At 54.8% G+C, this 21,532-nt stretch overlaps 6 protein-coding genes across 6 annotated transcripts; 5 read left to right on the top strand and 1 right to left on the bottom strand.

Annotated features, from left to right (window-relative positions):
* Window positions 1-729: 729 nt before the first annotated feature.
* On the top strand, window positions 730-3,453 carry COL26b_008599 (uncharacterized protein; the record flags this gene model as incomplete). Its single annotated transcript, XM_053181353.1, has 2 exons — window positions 730-801; window positions 850-3,453. The coding sequence occupies 2 exons, from the start codon at window positions 730-732 to the stop codon at window positions 3,451-3,453; spliced, it is 2,676 nt and encodes an 891-aa protein (XP_053034747.1).
* Window positions 3,454-5,523: 2,070 nt separating this feature from the next.
* Window positions 5,524-6,531, top strand: COL26b_008600 (uncharacterized protein; the record flags this gene model as incomplete). The annotated part of the gene is made up of 2 exons (XM_053181354.1): window positions 5,524-6,096; window positions 6,154-6,531. 2 exons carry the CDS (start codon window positions 5,524-5,526, stop codon window positions 6,529-6,531), a joined length of 951 nt encoding a protein of 316 aa, XP_053034748.1.
* An 862-nt stretch (window positions 6,532-7,393) lies between these two features.
* On the bottom strand, window positions 7,394-12,807 carry COL26b_008601 (uncharacterized protein; the record flags this gene model as incomplete). Its single annotated transcript, XM_053181355.1, has 2 exons — window positions 7,394-9,706; window positions 9,757-12,807. 2 exons carry the CDS (start codon window positions 12,805-12,807, stop codon window positions 7,394-7,396), a joined length of 5,364 nt encoding a protein of 1,787 aa, XP_053034749.1.
* A 1,286-nt stretch (window positions 12,808-14,093) lies between these two features.
* COL26b_008602 (uncharacterized protein) lies at window positions 14,094-15,836 on the top strand (the record flags this gene model as incomplete). Its single annotated transcript, XM_053181356.1, has 4 exons — window positions 14,094-14,295; window positions 14,351-14,425; window positions 14,478-14,554; window positions 14,604-15,836. 4 exons carry the CDS (start codon window positions 14,094-14,096, stop codon window positions 15,834-15,836), a joined length of 1,587 nt encoding a protein of 528 aa, XP_053034750.1.
* A 788-nt stretch (window positions 15,837-16,624) lies between these two features.
* On the top strand, window positions 16,625-17,895 carry COL26b_008603 (uncharacterized protein; the record flags this gene model as incomplete). Its single annotated transcript, XM_053181357.1, has 4 exons — window positions 16,625-16,710; window positions 16,765-17,441; window positions 17,505-17,557; window positions 17,620-17,895. The coding sequence occupies 4 exons, from the start codon at window positions 16,625-16,627 to the stop codon at window positions 17,893-17,895; spliced, it is 1,092 nt and encodes a 363-aa protein (XP_053034751.1).
* A 542-nt stretch (window positions 17,896-18,437) lies between these two features.
* On the top strand, window positions 18,438-19,363 carry COL26b_008604 (uncharacterized protein; the record flags this gene model as incomplete). Its single annotated transcript, XM_053181358.1, has 2 exons — window positions 18,438-19,034; window positions 19,097-19,363. The coding sequence occupies 2 exons, from the start codon at window positions 18,438-18,440 to the stop codon at window positions 19,361-19,363; spliced, it is 864 nt and encodes a 287-aa protein (XP_053034752.1).
* Window positions 19,364-21,532: the final 2,169 nt, after the last annotated feature.

The following is a 21,532-nucleotide window of genomic DNA, read 5'->3' on the forward strand; positions in this document are numbered from 1 at the left end:
CCCCCTGGATCGGCCCAGGTCAGCCCGTTCCTGGCCTCTGGACAGTGTTCGCTCCGTGTTCCATCCGTAAAGTTCGTCTTTGAATGAAAATCCGGCGGAGTGTTCGGGCTTCTCGGCAAGCTCACCTTGTTTCCAATTGACTTGTTTGTTTGTTTTCAACTCGCCATTTCTCGTTTGATGGCAGCTGCTGTGGAGGCTTGAACGCTGTTCCCACCATCTCCTTTTCGCGGTGATGGCACGCGATGCGCATGTGCATCTCACGGCGCTTTGGTAAGCAATTTACAAAAAGGGCCCGAGCAACGACGTTGAAGTCTTTATTTTTGGTCTGGCTTATTATTGTGGAACATCAAGAATTGACTAACGTTGGGTGATAGTGCTGTTGTATCGTTTCTATGGATTTCGTATAATTTTGAAAGACATTCTCTGGTTGGTAAGAAGTGTTTCGCGCCACAAAGTTTCACAGGACGCTGACGTGTGCTCGCAGAATGGCCGAGGTTGTCTTCCGTTCTGATATTTTTGATATCCGGCGGCTTGACGTGGGGCTTGAGTTACTTGGCGAAATGGCTACCGGGTGCTGATGGCAGGTTTGGTGAGTTTGAAAAAGGGGAATCTTAAAATGAGGGTGCGGATGAGACTGACATTTGGGCAGATGAGACGGCGCTGAAGGGCACGTTTGAGGCCTCTGTCCCCGCCAGACCGAGGCGGTACTATGTGCCCTTGTTGGTCTTCATGGTCTTCCTGAGGTTGGAGGTTTTTCATCAGGTAACGGCGCAGTTGCAGTGCTCCACGCCGGGAGTCCAAGTACGTTGACCAAATTTGTGTCGAGGGACAAAACTGACCGTGTAACAGTCTCTTCTGTGCACGCTATTAGTGTTTTACGACATCTACTACTGCCGAAGACCACTGCCACCTCCAGAGCGCCCTCTCGAGCCATGGGACAGTGCCTGGGAAGACGTCAAGAGATGGCTTAATGGTGCTCATGTCACTATGCTTCTGAGCGCTCTGATTCTCGGCTACGGAACATTTCTCGCCGTCGACCAAGAGCCTCCTTCGACGTTCTTCTGCTCGACTCTCCTGGACAGCCGGGTCCTGACACTTGCCCTCCAATTGCTGGGATTGTTCTTGGATGCCGCCATCGCCATCATCCTCCACCGGATCCTCTCGTGGACAAAGACAACGAAGCTGAGGCTGAGAACCCTCGGCGTGATCCAGGCCCTGACTGGTGTCTTCATCAAAGTCTTCCAGATTCTCGCCTCTCCTTTCATCTCCACCGATGAGGGATACCCCACGTCCATCAGGGGTCTCGACTCGCTGTACTTCTTCGACATTTTCATCGACAGCTTCACCTTCACCGCGTTGATCGGCTCGCTCGCCATCCTCGTCTGCGAGACCAGTCCTTCCGTCCCGGCCAGCGTTATCACCTTCATATCAGGAATGTCAGCAGCCTACCAAAACGTCACGCGCATCGGTCAATGGCAGATTCACTCCAAGTTCGCCGCCATCCTCCCGCTGTACTTCATCGCCACGGGCTTCGGGTCCCTCTTGTACACCGCCAACATTAGGTCCGTCCTCTTTGTTCGGAGGGTCGTCATCGTTGTCGTGCTGCCGTTCTTCCTCTTGGCCATGACCCTGTATGGTGCCCTCAAGTCGGATACAGTCAAGGGCCATCCCCTCGAGAGGGAAATCTACAACGCCAGAGTCAACGGCGACAGATGGCTGCGCCAAGCCTCGACCAGTGACAGCCTCCGCATCGCCGCCGAAGTCTACCAGGAGAGACACTACGGGCGTCTCCCGCCGCCCAACTTTGACAAGTGGTACGAGTTCGCCAAGGAACGCAAATCCGTCATCATCGATCACTTTGAGCAGATGGAGAGCGATATCCTTCCGTTCTGGGGCATGAAGCCTGAGACGATCCGCAAGGCGTACGACGAGAGGATCCCGAAGGAGCCTCGGATGGCCGTGGTCACGATCCAAGACAAGAAAGCAATCCATAACTACATGTGGGACGACGAGAACAAGAAGATGCTCGACGCGATGATTGACATGATTCACGGATTTGTTGAGCATCTGTCGGATATGAAAATACCGATTAACCTGGCTGATCAACCGAGAGTCCTGACTCCATGGACAGATTTGATCAGGTACACCAAGGCTGGTAGGAACTCATCGAAGAAGTTCAAGTTGCTATCCTCACGATCCGAGGAGTCTGCTGGAGGGCCACCTCCCGAGCCTCCGAAGCCAGATGCTGCGCCCGAGGGCCAGAAACAAGAAAATCCTCCCAAGCAGGAGGAGCCGAAGCAGGAGATCCAACCACCCGCCCAAAACCAACCCGCAGAACCCCAATTGGGTCTGCCGCCCGCCGCACCGCAGTCAAATGCAATGGCATACGCCTCCACCAAAGCCTTCCGCGAACTGGAGGCCTCGGTTTGTCCCGCCGACAGCCCCGGCCGCTCAGGCCTCCACTGGAACATCCGCGACTTCTGCTCCGACTGCGTCAAGTTTCACTCCGAAGACCAGTTCATCTTCAGCTGGGCCGAGTCCAAGGCCCTCTGCGACCAGCAAGATATCACGCGCCTGCACAGCTTTCACCTCTCCGCCCCGAAGATCGACCCGATTCAGGAACTCATACCCGTCTTCGGCAGGTCCAAGGCCGACGGCTTCAACGACATCCTCATCCCCCTCGTGCCGCCGGAGGACGAGGCCGCCGACCTCAACAAGCCGTTCCGCCAGCGCAAGGACGCGCTCTACTGGCGCGGCGCGATCGGCGACCGGCCCATCAGCGACGAGGCACTCCGCGGCAGCCACAAGAACCGGCTTGTGCACCTTGTCAACAACGCCACGGTCGTGGACGAGGTGACGATGCTGCTCGTCGCGCCCGCGCAGAAGAACTACTTCGCTTACGAGGCCGTCCGCGCCGCCGAGGCCAACGGCATTCTGCCCTTCAACGTCGGCATCGCCGAGTACGACTGCCAGGGCCCGGCGTGCGACGTCGCCCACGCCGAGCTGGGGCAGGTACCGGCGGACGTGGACCCCTTGGAGCATCGCTACGTGTTCCTACTCGACGAGGACTCGGCGCCGCCGCGGGACTTTCTGCGCACCATCCGCTCCGCCGGCAGCGTGCCTTTCCTGACGTCGGTGTTTGGGGAGTGGTACTCGGAGCGGCTGATCCCGTGGCTGCACTTCGTGCCGATCGACCTGCGGTACCACGCGCTGCACAGCACGCTCGCGTACTTTGTCGGGCTCAACGGCAAGGGCAAGGTCAACGGGCGGACCATCGAGACGGAGTCGCGGTGGGAGGACGGCGAGTGGATCGCCACGCAGGGGAAGCGGTGGGCGGAGCAGGCGATTCGGAGGGAGGACATGGAGATTTACCTCTTCCGGCTGCTGCTGGAGTGGGGCCGTGTTGTGAGGGACGATCGGGATAGCATTGGTTTCCGGATGGACAAGGCGTAAAAACGGGGGTATCTTCTGTAATATTATATTTATTTTTAAAAAGAAAAAAGTGTGTTATGCGTTCATCTGGTTATTTGGGCATGAATCGTGCTGTTGCCGGGTTGGCATGTTGATTTTGAGGCACGTCTGAAGAGGTATGGACGCTGTTGATTGAAACCGACAAGAACATGCTGAAACCTAGAAACTCAATCTATCGTGACTGTTTGAGTTCATGTTCCTGTTGATCGAATACAGCCGAAGTTCCGATCGTTAACTCGGGCCGGCATCTCACCGATCATCACCTCATATCCTCGCCAGGCAATCACAACCTCTAGAAAACAGATCTTCAAGGATCACTGCGGTTGCAAGACTATCTCATCGATGAGCTAGGAGTAAAATACGGTATTGATCTTGCAACGCATCATCAGACGGCGAGCGTTCGACGCCAGTGAACAACGCGGCATGCTTGACTTCCCACAACGGGTCGATCAGTGTGAATACGACACTGAGAATGCCATAGAAGCGTCGATCGGTCTCGCTTCGCAACGCAGTTGTGATTCTCCAAAGAGGAACAGGGAGAAACCCAGTAAAAGTATGTCTCTTTGTCAATCAGCCCAGGAACACGCGTGGTTATTGAAGTCGTCCATGACGGCGAGAACGAAAGCGGTATGTCGTCCGGGAAAGTGGGGACACCTTCCCCGACGGGTCCGGCACCGTTGCGGCTTTGTCCACCGGCGGCCTCGTGGCTTGCAACAACGTCCCGAGCAGCCTCAAGCTTTTGCAGGGTCAACGAGAACTCCCCTGCATGCGTTCTTTTCGAAGAGTCTGTTCTCCGAAGAACCACGCATCTATACGCAGCAAGTAAAGACAGCTGTTCCGCTCGGAAGCAGTTCTTTGCGAACCGAACCCAGGAAAGGAAACAAGCTCGCCACAAAACAGAGCCCCTGGATAGGTGGGCTGCCTTATCCCGTAACCTACCTGACCTTACCGAGGGGTGGGTGTTGCTGGGCTGTCCCCAAGACTGATCAAACAGGGGTGAGTCGTTCGGGAGGTGGTTGAGGATGAAGCTTGTTTCAGAGTGACAGGCGGAAGCAGAGTGGGAATTCGGCGGTGGGCGGCCCCGTGAAGAAGCTTGGATGCAAGACGCTTAGCAGAGCGACAGAAAGTCAGTCAAAGGGGGTAAAAAAGAGACTGTGTAGGCGAAAACTTCCCTGTAACTGTCCTCGATCACGAGCCGGGCAATAACCACAGCTGCAGCTGTTGTGGCACCATCAAGTGCCTATCATACCGGGCAGCACCTCAGTGCTTGATGCGGCGGCGCGGTCGCAGCTTGGGTCTACCTTAAAACTAAACCCCCCGAGCTCCTGATTGCTCGCCTCCGTGTCTGACGTTATTGTTCCTAGGCAGCCTCCTAGCCAGGTAGCCCGGGAGACTCGGATGCAAAGTACCTTTCCGCATTGCGACGGTGGAGTGCTACGTGGCCCAGTTGTATCTCCGCGAGGGGTGTGCCTGCCGGCCGCTGCCCAAGGTGCCTGAGAAAAGCTGAAGCTGCCCTGGCTTCCGCGACCTCCAACGCTAAGCCCGCGGCCTAAGCTTAGGCCCTCCCCCTCCAAACATTGTACGGCCCAATGTCACTTTACCCCGCCATTTCTTTCCCAGCAAGGAACAAAGACCGCCGATTGAACCTGACCTCACTCCCCGTCGAAGCTTCTGCTGTGCTGCTGCCGCTGCTGCTACTGCTGCTGCGAGAAAGATTGCTTACATACCCACCGCCCACCATCTCCGTCCGACTGCTACATCCCACCTCTTCGACCTGCCAAAGTTGCAATCTTTCGTCCGTCTACAACCTCTCACCCACCCCGATCTTCGTGCCAGACACACGATTACTCCATCCAAATCTCCCTAGACCGCCCGGCGCAGCCAAAAGCGCCTTCACTCCTCCCCCCCATCCCACCTCCTCCAACTGAGAGCTCCGCCATACCCCGCGCGCGACACATAGTCCCAATACAGCCCACCCGGCATACCACCTCCAAACCTCACAAAGCTCGAAAACACATACCTCCATAAACAACAGCCCAACATCCAGCAAAAATGGTCGACCGGCCCAACAAGCCCGCCGCCCTGGCAACCACACCCGGCCTGCCGCCCCAAGCGACCGTCAACATCACCCACTCAAACACCCGCGTAACCGCCACCCTCCCCACCGGCGAATCCGTCTCCGTCCTCCTCCACGGCGCCACCGTCCTCTCCTGGAGGTCCGCCTCCGGCCGCGACCGCCTCTGGCTCTCCGAGAACACCGTCTTCGACGGCACGAAGCCTGTCCGCGGCGGCATCCCCCTCGTCTTCCCCGTCTTCGGCCCCCCTTCCGACGCCCACCCGCCCACCGCCAAGCTCTCCCAGCACGGCTTCGCCCGCTCCTCCCGCTGGGAGTTCCTCGGCAAGTCCACCAGCGAGGGAAGTGACAACTCCTCCGTGAAGCTCGACTTCGGCCTGTCCTCGGCCAACCTCGACGACGAGACCAAGGCCAAGTGGGGGTACAAGTTCGGCGCCATCTACAGCGTCACCCTCGACCGCGAGTCTCTCTCGACGTCAATTGTCATCACGAACGAGGGCGAGGAGGCGTTTGACTGCCAGGTTCTGCTGCACACCTACCTCCGAGTAAACGTACGTTCCCTTTTTGCCCCGGCTATATTCACCGCATACTAACTCCTTGACCACCAGGACATCACAAAAATTTCAGTCCAAGGCCTCGACAACGCCCCGTACACCGACAAGGTCGACGCCGGCGCCGCAAAGACCCAGTCCGGCGACATCACAATCACCTCCGAGACAGACCGCATCTACACGCCCCCCGCCGGCCCCAAGGCCCCCGTCACCGTCGTCGAGGCCGGCGAGCCCGTCTACTCCGTCGTCCGCGACAACCTCGACAACGTCGTCGTCTGGAACCCCTGGATCGAAAAGGCCGAGGGCATCGCCGACTTCGCCCCCAAGGACGGCTACAAGAACATGCTGTGCGTCGAGCCCGGCGCCGTCAAGGGCTGGCAGAAGCTGGAGCCCAACGATGCCTTCGAGGGCGCCCAGGTCATCACTGCTCTGTGAAGGCAGGCGCAGTTGTTCAGGTCTGTAATCTGACGAGGGGGGTCGTGGCTGGCAGTCGGTGTTTGCTGGGACAGACGGCCAGAGGGACAAGAGGCTCACAAACGTATCTCTTTCGAAATGTCTCGGGGACAAACCAAATCTAGGAAATGCCAAAGTTAGAGGGGGGCTATTTAGACGGCCAATCTACGTTTGTGTGTTTGCGAGTTGTGTGTTGCGCGAGGAGGACAGGAAGCAAACAAACGGTATCATGAACCCAAGCAGGTGAGGGCGGTGTACGGGCAAAGCAGGGCCCGGAGATTTAACTACTACCCTTTGAAATACAATCACGATTGAAACGGCCCACGCCATCAAAGAAGCTTTTCTTTCACAGACAAATCAATTCACAAATGAGACAAACCGGTCCGGGTCATGATTGAATTATATTTGATTTTCATTATTCTGGGTGATGGGTGGGGTTCATCAACACCTCAGATGCATGCTTCGCGACAATTTTCCTGGAATACATAATAATGACGACGAATGGAACCTTGCTTGCCCTTCCTCCACCCCTCCCTCCCTCGTGCCATGGCTGGTTTTTGGGTCTCCTCCAAAAAGAGAACCAAAATTCTTCTTTTTCGTACAATCAAGAAAAGAATACGTTGCAGCTACCCTGAGTCTCTCCTCCGTCTCCAAGGCCGATGAACCCAAAAGATCTGCGCCGGTAATGCAAGAACAGTTCGTGATGAATAATGTTGGTGTGGTTGTGGTTTGTGTGTGTCAGGAATATTGACATATCCCCGCGGGGACGTTGATGGGAAAATAGAAAAGGACAACGATAACAATAGACAGTGGTATTTGATGGGGGCAGTGGTGTTTGTGGACTTCAAGCTCGTCCGCGAGCCTCGGCGGCGAAGAGCTCGCGCTTGATGTCCATGAGCATATCCTCCATCTTGTAAACCTCGTCGCGCGACAGGGACGCGGAGCGGAGGTTGGCGAGGACGCTGCTGAGTGAGGCGAGCATGTTGACGTCCTTGACGGGCTTCTCGGCGGGCTCCGCGGGGGTCTCTTCCATGCCCGGGGATGTAGGTTGTGGGGAAAGAGATTCTGAAGGAAGTCCGACGTGAGCCGGGGTAGACGCGGGAAGTTGTTCAGGAATGTCGACCTCCATGGAGTCTTCGAAGGCGGCGCTCGGGGTGGGGTGCAGCTCCGTCGGCGACTCCTGAGATTGGCTTTCGCGGAAGCTTGCCTCCTGTTGCTCGGCGACAACCTGGGATTGGAGTTCGGCTTCGTAGTCATCGCTGCGAGATCCAGTGGACCGACGCGAGGGTGTGTCGTGTGGACCGGGCTGGACGTCCTGAGAGGATGATCCAAGAAGGGGAGACATCATTTGCGAAGTCTCAGTCTGCGAAACTTCCGGTTCGGGCTGAGACGACGAGACAACTTCATTGGCGTTATCGACGGAGCGGCGCTTCTTGCGGCGGGTGTCGTACTTCGATGAGCCCCTCTTGCGCTTCTTCTTTCCAGACTTGTCGGGGGATGAAGCCGTGGTTGAATCGGCCGGAGTGGCGAGTGCTTCTTGCGAAAGGGATTTGCTTTTCCTGGATCGGGTCTCCACCTGGGACAGAGCAAGCTCCGCCGGCTCATCGTCTTCGGCCTCTTCCTCGTCTGAGTCGTCCTCGCCGCCAACAGTGATGCAGTCCAGCACAGGTGTCTTCTGGTTCTTCGTGCTCCTGGGTGTCCTGTCAGCTCGGGGAGGTGACACTGCAGGGTAGTCGTTGATCGGGAGGTCGCACCGCCTACGGTCGAGTTCCACCACAAGTCTCAACATGCTATTTTCGTCGCCGTCACTCATTTCAAAAGACCGGTTGTTAGCAGCGTTGCGCAAGGCAGAGCGAGTCAGAACGTTGGGCGCAGGGCTGGAAGGAGCATCAACAAACACCTCGCCGCCCGACCTTGGCTCGTCCATGTCGACCGTCCGGGTGTTCTTAGGAGTAGACGGAGTGTCTTCGGCCTCGTTTGCCAGCGCAGACTCGGTAGTGATGTCCTCGGATTCATGGGCCTCCGGCGCTGTCTCAAAGGCAGACGGAGGGAGTTCGGGTTCAGCAACGCTGGAGGGTATCATCTGGAATGAGTCGTCAACGGCGGAGCCCAAGTCAGGACTGGTTGATCTCGATTCCTGCTGAGGCGCGACGTTCTTCGACAGCTCAAGCTTGGTAGGCTCCTCCGTCGAGGCTGCAGCCTCCACAGGAGGCGAGCCAGAAACAGGAGAAGAGCTGAATTGCCAGTCCTCCAGTTCACTGCGACTGCTAGATCGCGACTTGATCTGGGAGAGTAGAGGGAAAGGACGGGGTTCAGGTGGCGAAGATGGCGGGTCTGTCATGTCCTGATCGTGGTCTTGTTCGGCAATAGCAATGGCTTGGCCTCGTCTAGGGGTTGGGGTTGAGCTGACGAACTCTTCGTAGCGCTGGCTTCGCTTTGGCGTGACATCCTTGGGAGTCTCGGGGCCCTTCGCTGGAGCGGCGTCAAGCTTAGGAGGTTCATTCTCCTTAGATTGAGGAGCAGGGCTGGAGCGCATCTCAGGGAACATTGCTGAAGTGTCCTTCTGTCTTTCCCAGATTTCCTTCTGTCGCTCCGTGAGAACTTGCGATTCCACATCTGTGTTGGGATTCAAAGGCGACATCTCGATTGGCGCAAATTGTATTTGTGAATCGTCGTGCCTCAAGCGAGCTGTAGGAGTACGGGCCTTGCCACGCGTTCTTTTAGAGACCTTTTGGGCCTTGAGCTTCGCAGATGAACGCTGTATCGAGCTGAGTGGAGAAGACTGGTTGGACATAGACCGGAGCTTCTTGCGTGACGAACGCGTCGATTCGACACTCAGCATTTCGATGTCGTCCTGAGACTCAACGAACGACCGGTTCTGCCCAGTAGACGCGATGCTAGCGACTTCAAGACCTGGCAAAACAATGTCGACCATGGGCTGTACAGAAAGCAGTACAGCCTTGAGGTGCTCGGGGTACTGAATGTTCTCTGCGTTTTCGTACAGACGATTCCATGTCTCCGAGATCGAGTTGACAATGTGTCGATGCTTGCTTTCGAAGGCGGCGCAAAACAATTCCTCGTACATATCCAAGTGGATTTCTTCCGGCTTGTCGCCTGACAAGATGATCTTTGCGATGGTATCCCAGAGCAACTTGACCTACGCGTGGTTAGGGGAGTATTCTTTATTCCATCAGAATGGGTACTTACTGCTTCCGATGATGCAGGGCTCTGCCGAGTCTTGATAATGCCCTGCGAATCCCGAATCCACATGGTAAGACCACTCTCCAAGTTGGCCACGGCCTTTGGAACAAGCTCTGAGTTGCAGCGGGACAAAAAGCCGGCTGTTTCTCTCAGGAAACTGGCAACTTTTTCATCGAGACTTCCATTCTCGCCATTCTCGTACAGACGCTCCAACAATTCACCGGTCAACTTGTACAAGTAGTCGTAAGGGTCGAAGGATAAAGATCTGGGGCCGGTAACAGCCGTACCCCATAATCTTCGCCGAGCTGCTTCAAGAGCTTGTCTGTCAAGCGGATGATTGGCAGCAGACAGCAACTCCGTTGTAGCTACAATCGTCTTTGAGGAAATCGTCGCGGCACGTTCTGTGGGAAGGCTTTCCCGAATGACCTTTGCAAGTGGTTCGATTGTTCCTAGGGCCCGACCAGCTTCGCCAGCTTCCTCGCTGGATCTGTTAGACAACAGGGAGTAGAGAGTGGACCAGTGTTGCCAAGGCAAATTCGGTGCCTCCTTCCATCCGCGCTCAAGGAGCCGAACTACTGCACGGTACTCGGGACCAAGAATCGGCTCGCCAGTTGAGCTGTTAGTCTGGGCACTATTCTGAGACATGTTGAGAGTGGCAACAAGGCAATCGGAGGCAAACACCCATGGCGCATAGGGTACTTGTGCATCTGTGGGTGACCAACTGGGAGGAATGGAAAGCATTTCCTGGGCAAGGTCAGAACGGGCCTTTGGTGATTTGTTCGCAAAGAACGGCGTGAAGACGGCGCGGAAAAAGTTGACAAAGTCCTCGTTATCGGGAATACCAGGAGGAAGCCGCGTGACCAAGCCGAACAGATGGTGGAGGGGCGTTCTGGTGTCTCCAGAGGTCTTGCCGGGCTTGTGAGAAGGCGTCGAGACAGGCGTAAAGGTTTGCGTGCGTCCTAGCGAGATCATCTTCTCGGTGAAGGGCAGCAGACCCAAAGCTTCAACTGCTATTGTAATGAGCTCCCGCGCACTGTCCAAGAATCGCACCGCCGTTTCTGAGTCAGGCTCTTTCATCTCGCCCAAACCAGTCTCCCAGTGTTTCAGCAGAAGGCCGCACATCTGGGAGAGGAAAGCGGTGGTGTCAACGGAGACCTTGATCTCTTTCGAGCAGGCGGATGCGACAGCTCCCACTAGGGTGCGCCATAACCGATTTACTTGGCTCTTCTTGTCCCCGAGCTCGAGAAAATGCCTGTCCATGATGGGGTCCATGACCTGAAAAACACTGGCTGCGTTGCGTCGAAGCCACTTGGGGTCGATAGATGGAAGCTCCTCAGGTCGGGCGAGAGTCGTTTCCTTAATACGATCTTCCCTCCAGATTCGGTGCGTGGATGAATCGAAGAGGCCCATCAACACCAGGGTCATTTGCCGCAGGTGCTCATCGACGATGTCGGGATTCCGTGCGGATACCTTGGGGAGTTCTGTAATCGGCTTCACGGCGGCGTCCCAGTAGTTATCGAGGAGTGCTGTGCTTGTGCCAGGCCTGAAGGTGTAGTAAAGAAGGTTGCAGATGCTGCCAAAAACAACCTCGCGGATGTGTTTGCTGGTGTATTTTGACTTGATCTGACTGCCAAGAGGTTGGTATAATGTTGGAAGAAGCTTCACAAAAGACTGGCCCTCAGTATGCATAGACCAAACGAATCGGTTCCAGGCATGGTTCGCCTCCTGCTTGGTCTGTGGGTGGTCGTTGTTGTTGAAGCACATCTGGATGAGCTGCAGCCACTGGTTGAAGTACTGCCAACGGTCGAGCGGACAGCGCATGAAGAGCATGATGACACTCCAGATCTTAGGGACGGATGCAGTCATGGTTCTGTCTTCCTTTTCCTTGGCCATGGCGAACAGTCGTCGGTGGTAGTGCTCTGCGTACTTCATCTCTTCAATGGACGCATCAAAGAGCTCCATGACCTTCCGCGACAGCAACTTCTCCTTGCCGAACATGTAAACGGCCTCGAAACCGAGGGATATCGCCGCATTTCGCAAGTCTTTGATAGTGCTTAACATGTCTGACAAAAGATCGTTGAGCCAATCGGAGTGGGCTGCCATCAGCTGCTTGGTTTGCTGCATCAACCTCCTATATATCATGATTCGGGACATGACAATACTCTTTCCCTGCAAGTGCTGTTCGATCTTGCGGAGGGCGGCGACCAGGCGGCGGACGCGATCGGAGGTCATGACTTTCGACGAAAAGTCCTGGGTAGCGACACAGTGCATCAGGTGTCGAGCAACATCCTTTGGTGTCGACGAGTCCTCGAAGGATCGGATGCTGTGGTCCATAAAGAAAACACCGAAATCGTTGGGTATCGTTGAGGCAATAGCGGGGAAATGAAGGAACGTCGCCAATAGGGAAAGTGCGTTGTTGGTGAGAGGAACGTCGATTCCGTTGGTTGTAGGATTCTTTGATGTAATATCCCGTTGAATGAATTGGACGAAGAGGCCCATCTTGCCCTGCAGCGCAATCCGATCCGGGAGGTTGTTTGACGTCTTGAGCGTCATGACGAGTGTGGTATACGCATCCCGCTTCGAGTCCCTGTCAGCACCCGCAAGCTGCTTGACTGTCGACTCCAACATGTCTGCGATGTTTGCTGGTGTCGCCAGCGTGTCGGACTGGTTGCTGGAGTTCAGTGGACTCGGAGAAGAAGTCTGCTTAAGGATGCCCTTGACTGGCTTCGGTTGCGTCGAGGACGGCGCGGAGAGCGGCGACGGCCTCGGCAAAGATTTGGCGTCGGGATAGATGGGTGCCTCGTTGTATTGTGCCTTGGCCGAGAAGCCCACGCGTTTCCTAGCTCTGCGTATGCTCGGATTCGTAGAGTCGGCACCGGAGAGAGGTGAGTACACATTCGGCGGCGTGTGCATAGGTCGAGGATCGGAGGAGGGGGGGATGACGAGAAGATGCTTCGTGGCAGCAGCATCGATAGCTTGGTTGGTCTCGCGCGGTGGTGTTGGCGGACGAGGAGGTAACGACTCGAGTCGGCTCGATACAACTTCGACAGATCCCATGATGACGGAGGAGTGATGGGGCGCCGGACACCAGCTGTCTCTGTCTTGGTCTCTATCTCGGCTGGCGCATGTGTACGTCGGACTCCTGCCAGCAGAGAGAAAAGGAGTAACGGACGAATAAGCACACCAAATGCAGAGAGAACTAACGTGCAAAATCGACCCGTGCAGCAAGGAATGGCAAGCAGAGAGAGGGGATTCCAACGACAACGAGCGTATGGAGATTGACGATGAGGAGGAGACGACCAGGAGGCTGGAGCGAAGCCGTGGACGGGTACGGAAAGATTAGGTATGGAGAGCGGACCTGGAGCACTTTTCGCGGCACGACGTCCGTTCCGCGATCTCTCAAAGTGGATGGGCTGGATAATTGGCTGGGGCGCTTGACGGTGCTAGACACGTCCAACAGTTCCGCGATGCACGTAAAAACGCGAGCTGGGCGCGAAAACCACTTAAAGATGTGGCCCGTGCTTGACGTGAACCCTGGTCAACTCGTTGTCTCGTTGCCTGGGGGTTGGGCGGCGACCGGCGGACCAAGTGGGGCACTGGAATGAGTGGAAACCGCAGGGTGCGTTTCTGGGATTCGCATGGCCAGTGAAAATGCTGTAGCAACTGAAGCGTTGAATGGCCTTCTGCTTAGCTAACTGTTCTGCTTAGCTCATCCTTGAGCCACCCGTGCCACTGCGGCTGGTGATAGAGCAGACCCACCTCACCATCTACCCCCTGAAGCCGCCCGGGGTAAGAAGCAGTCCGGGCGCTGCAGCCGGGGCGGCCTGTCAAGTTGCTCACGTCAACGCCTGGCGCAATGCAGCCACTGTCGCGTCCCCACGTCCTGCTCTGTGTAACAACAGTGGATCGGAAGCGTAGGAGCTGTCCAGTGTCAGGTCTCGTGGTCTGGGCCGGCTCATCCCCCTTTGTCACTGGATGATTATCCGTCACTTCAGCTGAGCTTCAATTGAAATACCTGACTGCACCAAACTGATCTTCCCCAAAAGCTAGGCTTAATCGCCTGAAAACGTCTGCTCGGAGCGTCGCTGCCGGAGCTTCCCTTTAAATCGAATCTCAACGCTGCATCGAACCTAGCTTCGGGCCATTGGGGGGCCTAGAATATCAAGCCACTTGAATCGACGTCAAGAGCCACAACCACATACACACCTACCCGTCCAGTTGTACGACCGTACAATCGTCTCCCGCCGAGCGCCAGAAAGACCCAAATCTTTCATCTTTCCATCTCATAGGTAATCCCGTGTGTTCCTTGTCTTCATCGCCATTGCCTGGCCTGTCCCCAAATCATGGTGTCTATATTAAGGAGGATGCTAAACGTCAAGGATCGAAAGGCTCGTCGAGCGTCGTCGCCTGCCACTACGTCCAACATCTGTGCTTCTCATACTACTCTCGGCTCCAAATCCACTACCGAGACCGGCCCCAGGACCGGTCCCCCGCGCCGCGCCATGTCCCAACCGATCCTCATGCAGGCCAACTTGACTGGCAATGGTATGCTCCTGCGGCCCATCCTGGTCTGACGAGCCTATAATTGACCGCCATCCAGCGAAGCTCGAGGCCGTCACCAGCTTGATGAACAAGCTTGGCGAGGATCTAAAGAGCGTCAGCCTGCTTCCGCAGCGTGAGTAATTTGACCATACTCTTTCCATAGTTCATATGGCTGATTTTGGCAGAACGAGACGCCGCCCTGGAAGAGCTCAAGATCTATGGACGGGACCCTAGAGATGCCGGCCCCATCTTTACTCCTGAGGTTTGACCTCTCATTCACAGCACTATCATCTAAAGCTGACACGTCGCAGGGTATTGAGATTCTCACGAAGCATGCCTTCAATAGCCCCTCGAGCTCAACCTCAAGAGCTGCATTGAGGGTTCTTGCAAATGCGATGCTGCTGAACCCCCAGACCCGGCAGATGTTCGTTGATCTTGGTTATGAGGATAAAGCTTGCAAGAAGTTGAAGAGCGACAGCTTTGATGATGAATTTCTCGCCTCCAGAGTCATCTTCCTTACGACTTACGAAACGAACATTGATCTCCTTGGTCTCATCCAGAAGCACGGTCTCGCGGAGACCGTGGTAGAGCAGTTGGGCAAACATGCAAAGTTACTTGCGAAGGGGCAGAACAAGTCACCCGTCGACCCTATGGAAGACATGGCGTTGAATGAGATTCTGCGCTTGCTGTTCAACGTGTCTCACTTTTGCTCCTCTGAAGCATCCGCGTTCACGGCCAGCATACCTCATATCATAGCCTTGTTGTGGAAGCAGGACATCTCTCCCAAGAAGCCGCTTGACCCTCCTTTCAACTCCCTAGTCAACGCGCTTCTCAACTTGAAGCTTGAGGACGAGGACACCCAGTCGTCCATCTACCCAAAGAATGAGCCCAAGAAGGTGTCCGAGAGGCTGATCGAGCTGTTGGACCTGTCATTGAAGGCGTACACGGATAATGAGCTGGAGCAATTGACGACACCCCTCGTTGGCGTCCTGCGGAGGGTACACGATGGTGCCCCTGAGGAAGTGAAGAAGTATATCCGCACAACTCTTCTCCCAACTGAAGAGGACAGAAAGGAGGTTCTCGGCCGTGGTACATCCCTGACGTCCAGACTGCTGCGTAACTCTACCAACCCCATGACCCCGCAACTCCGAGACGCCATCTCACATCTGCTCTTCGACATGTCCGACAAAGATGCGTCCAAGTTTGTCGAAAACGTGGGTTACGGATTCGCGTCCGGCTTCTTGTTCCAGAACAACATCCCCATTCCCGCCAATGCTTCCGAGGCATTCAGCAGCGGAGATGGCCAGCGACATGTCAACCCCATTACGGGTCAATTCATCGACAAGGAGAAAGACGTCGACGTTCCTGAGATGACAGAGGAAGAAAAAGAGAGAGAAGCCGAGAGGCTTTTTGTGTTGTTTGAGAGGCAAGTTTGCTCGCCCATGCATACAGTCCACCACACTAACGCCCAGCAGATTGAGAAGAACAGGCATCGTGGATATTCAGAACCCAGTGGAGCAAGCTGTGAGATCAGGGCGTTTTGATGAATTGGGAGAGAACAGAGTGGAAGAGTTGGATTAATAGGGTTATGGCAGAAGGAACACGGGACGATGAGATACAAAGCCAACATCAGGAAAGTGCCATGACAGCAAATTCGCATGGCAGCCAAATCATGCTTCATGTCGGTCTAGATTCGGTGTGACACATCTGCTTGAGGTCTGGTGTCAAGCTGGCTCGATCCAAGCACTACTCGCTTTTGATACGACCAGCACCTTCTGTTGTCTAGTAAATACCTACGTACACTGTGTTGTCCGAAAGGCTACTAGCAGTGATGTTTCGCCCAACAAGGCTGCAGGGTGAAGCTTGGTCACCTCCTCCCATCTTCTTTGCCCGTTCCTCCATTGTTTCGGCCGGCATCAAAGAAAGAGTTGTTTTGTATTTCCTTATGTTGTGAAGCATTCTGTTTCCAAAATTTTCCCAGTGCCTTTTCCCCCTTTTCCTAATTTTTACGGCCTGGTCAGCGGCTGGCTAGCTGTGAACTTCCCTCGACTGAGAACCTAGGCGGTCTCTCTATTGACAGCAGGCGCGACCTTTCACCCGCTCCTGCCACCCGCTCCTTCCCTCTTTTCACGAGTACCTCAGGCACAATTCAGATTTACTTCTCTCACCCCACCCTGCCACCAAACTTCTCCTAAGATCACTCTCACCTCAACGCGACTCGTAAGAATGCGACTCGCAGAGGCGTCGACGAGCATCAACCCAATAGCCTTGTCTTACTCAGCTCCTACGCCTTACCACTTCTACCATCCTTACCCCATCGATAATCGCCAACATGTCGAAGCAAACGGTGTTTAAGGCACGCGATGAGCCCATGACCCAGGAACAGCTCGCCGCGCTGGCCGCCGAGGCGGCGCAACAGTAAGAACAGATACCCCATCCCCATTTTTGGACGGAGCACTGATGGAAAGACAGCGCCGAGCAGGAAGCCGACATGGGGGATGACACCATCCCTCAGATCACGTCGGATATCATTCCAGGCATCAAAAACAATAGTTCTGATGCCGACGATGCCGCTCCCGCTCCGAAGCGCAAGCGTGGCCGCCCCGCCCTGGCTCCGATGAAGATCAAGCGTGAGGACTCTGTAGTGCGTCTCGACGAGGTGGAAGCTTTTCAAGGAGGTTCGTCTTCTCAGTATGGCACTCCTCTTGGCACTCCAGAATTGCCTGCCACGTCTCGGGTAGCGGGAAAAGCCAAGCGCAAGTTCGAGCAAGCCTCTGCCAACGACACACAGAAAGCCGGTGTTACATTCATCTCTAGAGCACAGGCCGCCAAGAAGTCGAAGAACCCGAACGTCGACGGCCATGCTGTTAACAGCGACGAGACTGAGGACGACCCTAAGAGACAGAAAGAGTTTGAGGACGACACTGAAAGACAGAATGAGAGCGAGACCGACGGGGAGGAAGAGAGCGTAGAGGGTAACGACGCGGTCAATGATCAAGAGGTCCCCGTTCAGACCCCCCGTCGCGGCCGCCCCCGGAAGAACATCGCCGCTGCTGAGGCTAACCCTCCGAAGCGCCGTGGTCCAGGTCGTCCCTCAAAGACCCAGGCTGCTACAACGTCCAGCAAGGCCACCAGAGACAGCATTCAGAGTAAGAGACACCGTATTTTAGCACGCCTTAAGATCTTGCGAGCTAATCGAAGTGTCCCTACAGACGAAAAACGGTCTCTCCGATCTTCGGGCAAGAACACCGACGCGACCAAAAAGGTATTTCCCTTTCATTCACTCGAAATGGCAATATGCAGAGACACGGCTAACAATACTTGAAGGTCTCAAGCTCTCACACGAGAGGTGTAGCCCAGGTGAAGAAGACACCCAAGAAGCGTCCCACTGCTGTGCGAGCTGAGTCCGAAGACGATGAATATGAGGTCGAGCGCATCGTTGGCGTTGAGCCCGCCAAGGGCAAGAAGCAGAAGAAGTACGAGGTGAAGTGGAAGGGCTACTCCAACAATGAGAACACTATGGAGCCCGAAGAGAACCTCGCGAACTGCAAGCACTTGATCGCTGCGTTTGAGAAGAAGCAATCCAAGGCTGTGAAGAAGTAAACTTCTGGCTAGCCCGGGGTTGTCAGTTGTGGCAGCTATGTTGCGATGGATCTGGCATTTCTGCTTTACATCACGCGGCCTTGCAGTCGACTCGACAAAGGCATTTCGATATCAAGCTATTGCTGAATTCGGAGGTTTAACGTGGTACGCGGGGGCAACGTATCGGGAATGGGATGGTGGTCGTCGGCAGGGATGTTTGCTGTGTGTGGTGGCCGACTTGGCTTTTATTTCATGCAGTCTTTCTTCGTTCTCAGCTAGGACCTTAGCTCCCCGCAAAAATTTCCGACTGGTCCAATTGCCTGCCACCCCTTACGTCTTTTTCAGGGTTTATCAGTGACCTCAACCCTTCCGTCAACGCGTCGTGTCAGTGTGGACGTCAGCTCAACAATCTTCGCTCGTCTCCCACCTCTCTACCAGCCCGCATCTTCCCGGCGCAAACCTTCCGGCGCAAAATTTGGAATCGCCCGCGATCCTCGAACAAATCTTTTTCCAAATAACATTCACGCCACGCCGGCACAAACCCGCCCAGCCCGACCTTCACGATGGACGCCGTCCGCTCCGCCCTCCAGCCCGTAACGCACAACCTCCCCACCCCGATCCGCGACCTCGGCGTCTCCATCATCGGCGAGCACTGCTACAAGTCCCTCCTCCTGGACATCAATGTCGAGGATGTAGACTGCATCAAGCTCGGCCTGTCCAAGGGCATCGGCCTGGGCATCGTCGGCGTCTCCAGCATCGTCAAGCTGCCGCAGATCCGCAAGCTCACCTCCTCGCAATCCGGCGAGGGCATCTCCGTGCTCTCCTACCTCCTCGAGACCGCCTCTTACCTCGTCTCCCTCGCCTACAACTACCGCAACCAGTTCCCCTTCAGCACCTACGGCGAGACGGCGCTCATCATGGGCCAGAACGTCATCATCACCGTCCTCGTGCTCAACTACACCGGCCGCGCGGGCCTGGCGGCCGTCTTCGTCACGGCCCTGGCTGTAGCGATGGGCGCGCTCTTCGCCGGAGGCCTGGTTGATATGCAGACGCTGGGATACCTCCAGGCCGGCGCGGGCGTGCTGAGCGTCGCGAGCAAGGTTCCCCAGATTCTTGCGATCTGGTCTGAGGGCGGCACCGGACAGCTCAGCGCTTTTGCTGTAAGTCTTCTCTCTTGTCTGTTGTGCAGTAAGCACAATGCTAATCAAATTCGTTCCCCCAGGTCTTCAACTACCTCCTCGGCTCCCTCTCCCGCATCTTCACCACCCTCCAGGAGGTCGACGACAAGCTCATCCTGTACAACTTCATCGCGGGCTTCCTGCTCAACGCCGTCCTCGCCTCGCAGATGGCGTACTACTGGAACGCGCCCTCCGCCAAGGCCAAAGGCAAGCAGAAGGTCCCCATCGCCGCGGCCCCTGGCATCGCTGCGCCGTCGGCTACCTCGACTGCCACGTCCAAGAAGGCTCCCACCACGCGCCGCCGTGGTTAAGCGATGAGTTCGCAGAGTTGGCACTGGGACGGTGGATGTTGGTAGATACAATGCTGTTAATATGTAATGCAGAGCACATTTCTGAAAGACATTTTGTGTGGTATACGTGATGTGTGTGTGCTTTGTGAGGCCGGCCACGTCTTGCAGTACCTCATTTGTGTGAATGCAATCCGCTTTGGGTTGAAAATCAGACGTATAAGAAGGTGTGAACATTGTAGGAGACCTCACTCATAATCGATTGACTCGAGAACCATCTCAGTAGCTTGGCAAGTAAACAACATTAATGGTCTACGACTTTTAGTCTGAAGGAAGTTTCAAGATTATCAAGCCGCCGTGCCGCGTGTGTAGTTCATCACAAGGATACTCATGCAGTATACTACAAAGATACCATATCCGGAGAACGAAACAGAAGACGGCAAAAGCAGGAAATGAGCTGAGCAATGCCTTTAAGCTTCGTTAGTCCTCGATGGAAAATCTTGCGTCGCGTGGATATCCTACGACCTAAGCATGCGTATTTTATCGCGAAGTACCAACGGTATGCCTCCAGCATTGGGTGGGAACTGGTTTAGATTGCAGTCAGGATCGCTCGAGCGGTCCTGCCTAGAGCAAACTTCAACGCCAACTACCGTTCCGACGTCGATGCTTCATTTCTGACGGCTTTCCGCCTCATCTCAGCCAGTATTTAAGCAACTCCTTACAGAAAGGGATCATCACGCCAGAGATGGAGGATTGGAATTGCAGTTGTAATCTTCTTGTTCCACAGCAGTATGCGTGTGCATTTACCTTGTTTCCACGGTCCAAACGTTGGGAAAGACGAGAGGGATTCATCGTCAACGCCGTCTTTAAGTTCCGCGTCTTTGTACTCATTCGTGACACATATTATCCAGACAATCACTGCACACGAAGTAGGCGCCGAAGCTCTGTAAATGTACATGTTCGTCTTGGATGTACCCAGGAACACGAGCTTTCTTCGGCCTCGATGAAGACAAGCACTGGGTCGCCTTGTGATTTGTCTTTTGGGCACCTTAGTATTAAAGTGTCTGAGACTTGAATACCTTCAATCTCAAATCATCTCTCCCAACTTGAATTTTCAAATGTCTCGCCATAGCTTTGGAAGTGCCTCTGCTAGTATTCAAAGGAGGGCTGCAGCATCTCTCAAATAAGCCGCGACAATACACTGTCCACTCTATGGGATGGAAACTGTACTGGACACTCCCGTTCGTCTCGGGTCGTTCGAGCTGCTATTCGGCGAGCACGTGCTGCACAATAAATGTTCCATGCATCAGTTGTGTCCGTTGTCCGCCACGTCCTACTTCGAAAGAGAGGGTAATTACGCAATTTCGCAGCTCGTGATTTGGCAACAGTCGCGCTTGGTATCATGGGTTTCACTTTCAACATGAATGTGCTGCTGCGGCGTGAAGCACGCAGCTCAATCAGCTTCTACAATGTCGAAGTCATACTAACGATGGAGTATATTGTCCGGCTGTGAAAATGTTGACCAGAAACCCAGTTCTTAAATACAATTCAGTGAGAATTGCATAGAGTCACAAGAGAGTACGTTTCACAAGTCGTCCATTGAAGGCCAGTAGAAGAAAAAAAAAAGGTACGAGGGTTGTGAGAGGCAAGATGAACCGCCCAAGAATTCGAGCATTTCAACCAGGTGGGGGAATACACACAAGTCTTCATCAATCTTTGTAACAGCATGACAGCTTATCCTTGGGTAGGCAGGCCAGACGGATTAAAAACTGTCGTCCAGTATCGTCATCGTCAGCGTACAGGTCGAATAATCTACAGTTGATACATTACAGACGGCCAAGACATGCCAGAAACGTGGCCGAAGTCGGCAGGTTGGCCTTTGAGACCTCACGCAAGACCCGAGGAGGGGCAAGACCCAAGGTAGGATATGATGCTTTGAAAGCTCATTTTGCGGTGGCAAATATTGCTTCGCTACTGGCTACAGGCCACTGCCCTGGCTGAAGAACGCGCAGTATTTCAATGATTATGGCTTTGACAACAAGGCACGTATAAATTTAAGGCAATTGATAGGGACGCATGACGAATTGATACGGACGCATGATCCTCTCGGACGCATGAGAATTTAGGTTGTCCTATTGGTCCAAAAAATGCCGACCCATAAATACCTTTCCACAAAGGCGGTGAGTCTCATTA

Source organism: Colletotrichum chrysophilum (assembly GCF_026319265.1).
Source record: "Colletotrichum chrysophilum strain AFK26 chromosome Unknown scaffold_76, whole genome shotgun sequence".
NCBI lineage: Eukaryota > Fungi > Ascomycota > Sordariomycetes > Glomerellales > Glomerellaceae > Colletotrichum > Colletotrichum chrysophilum.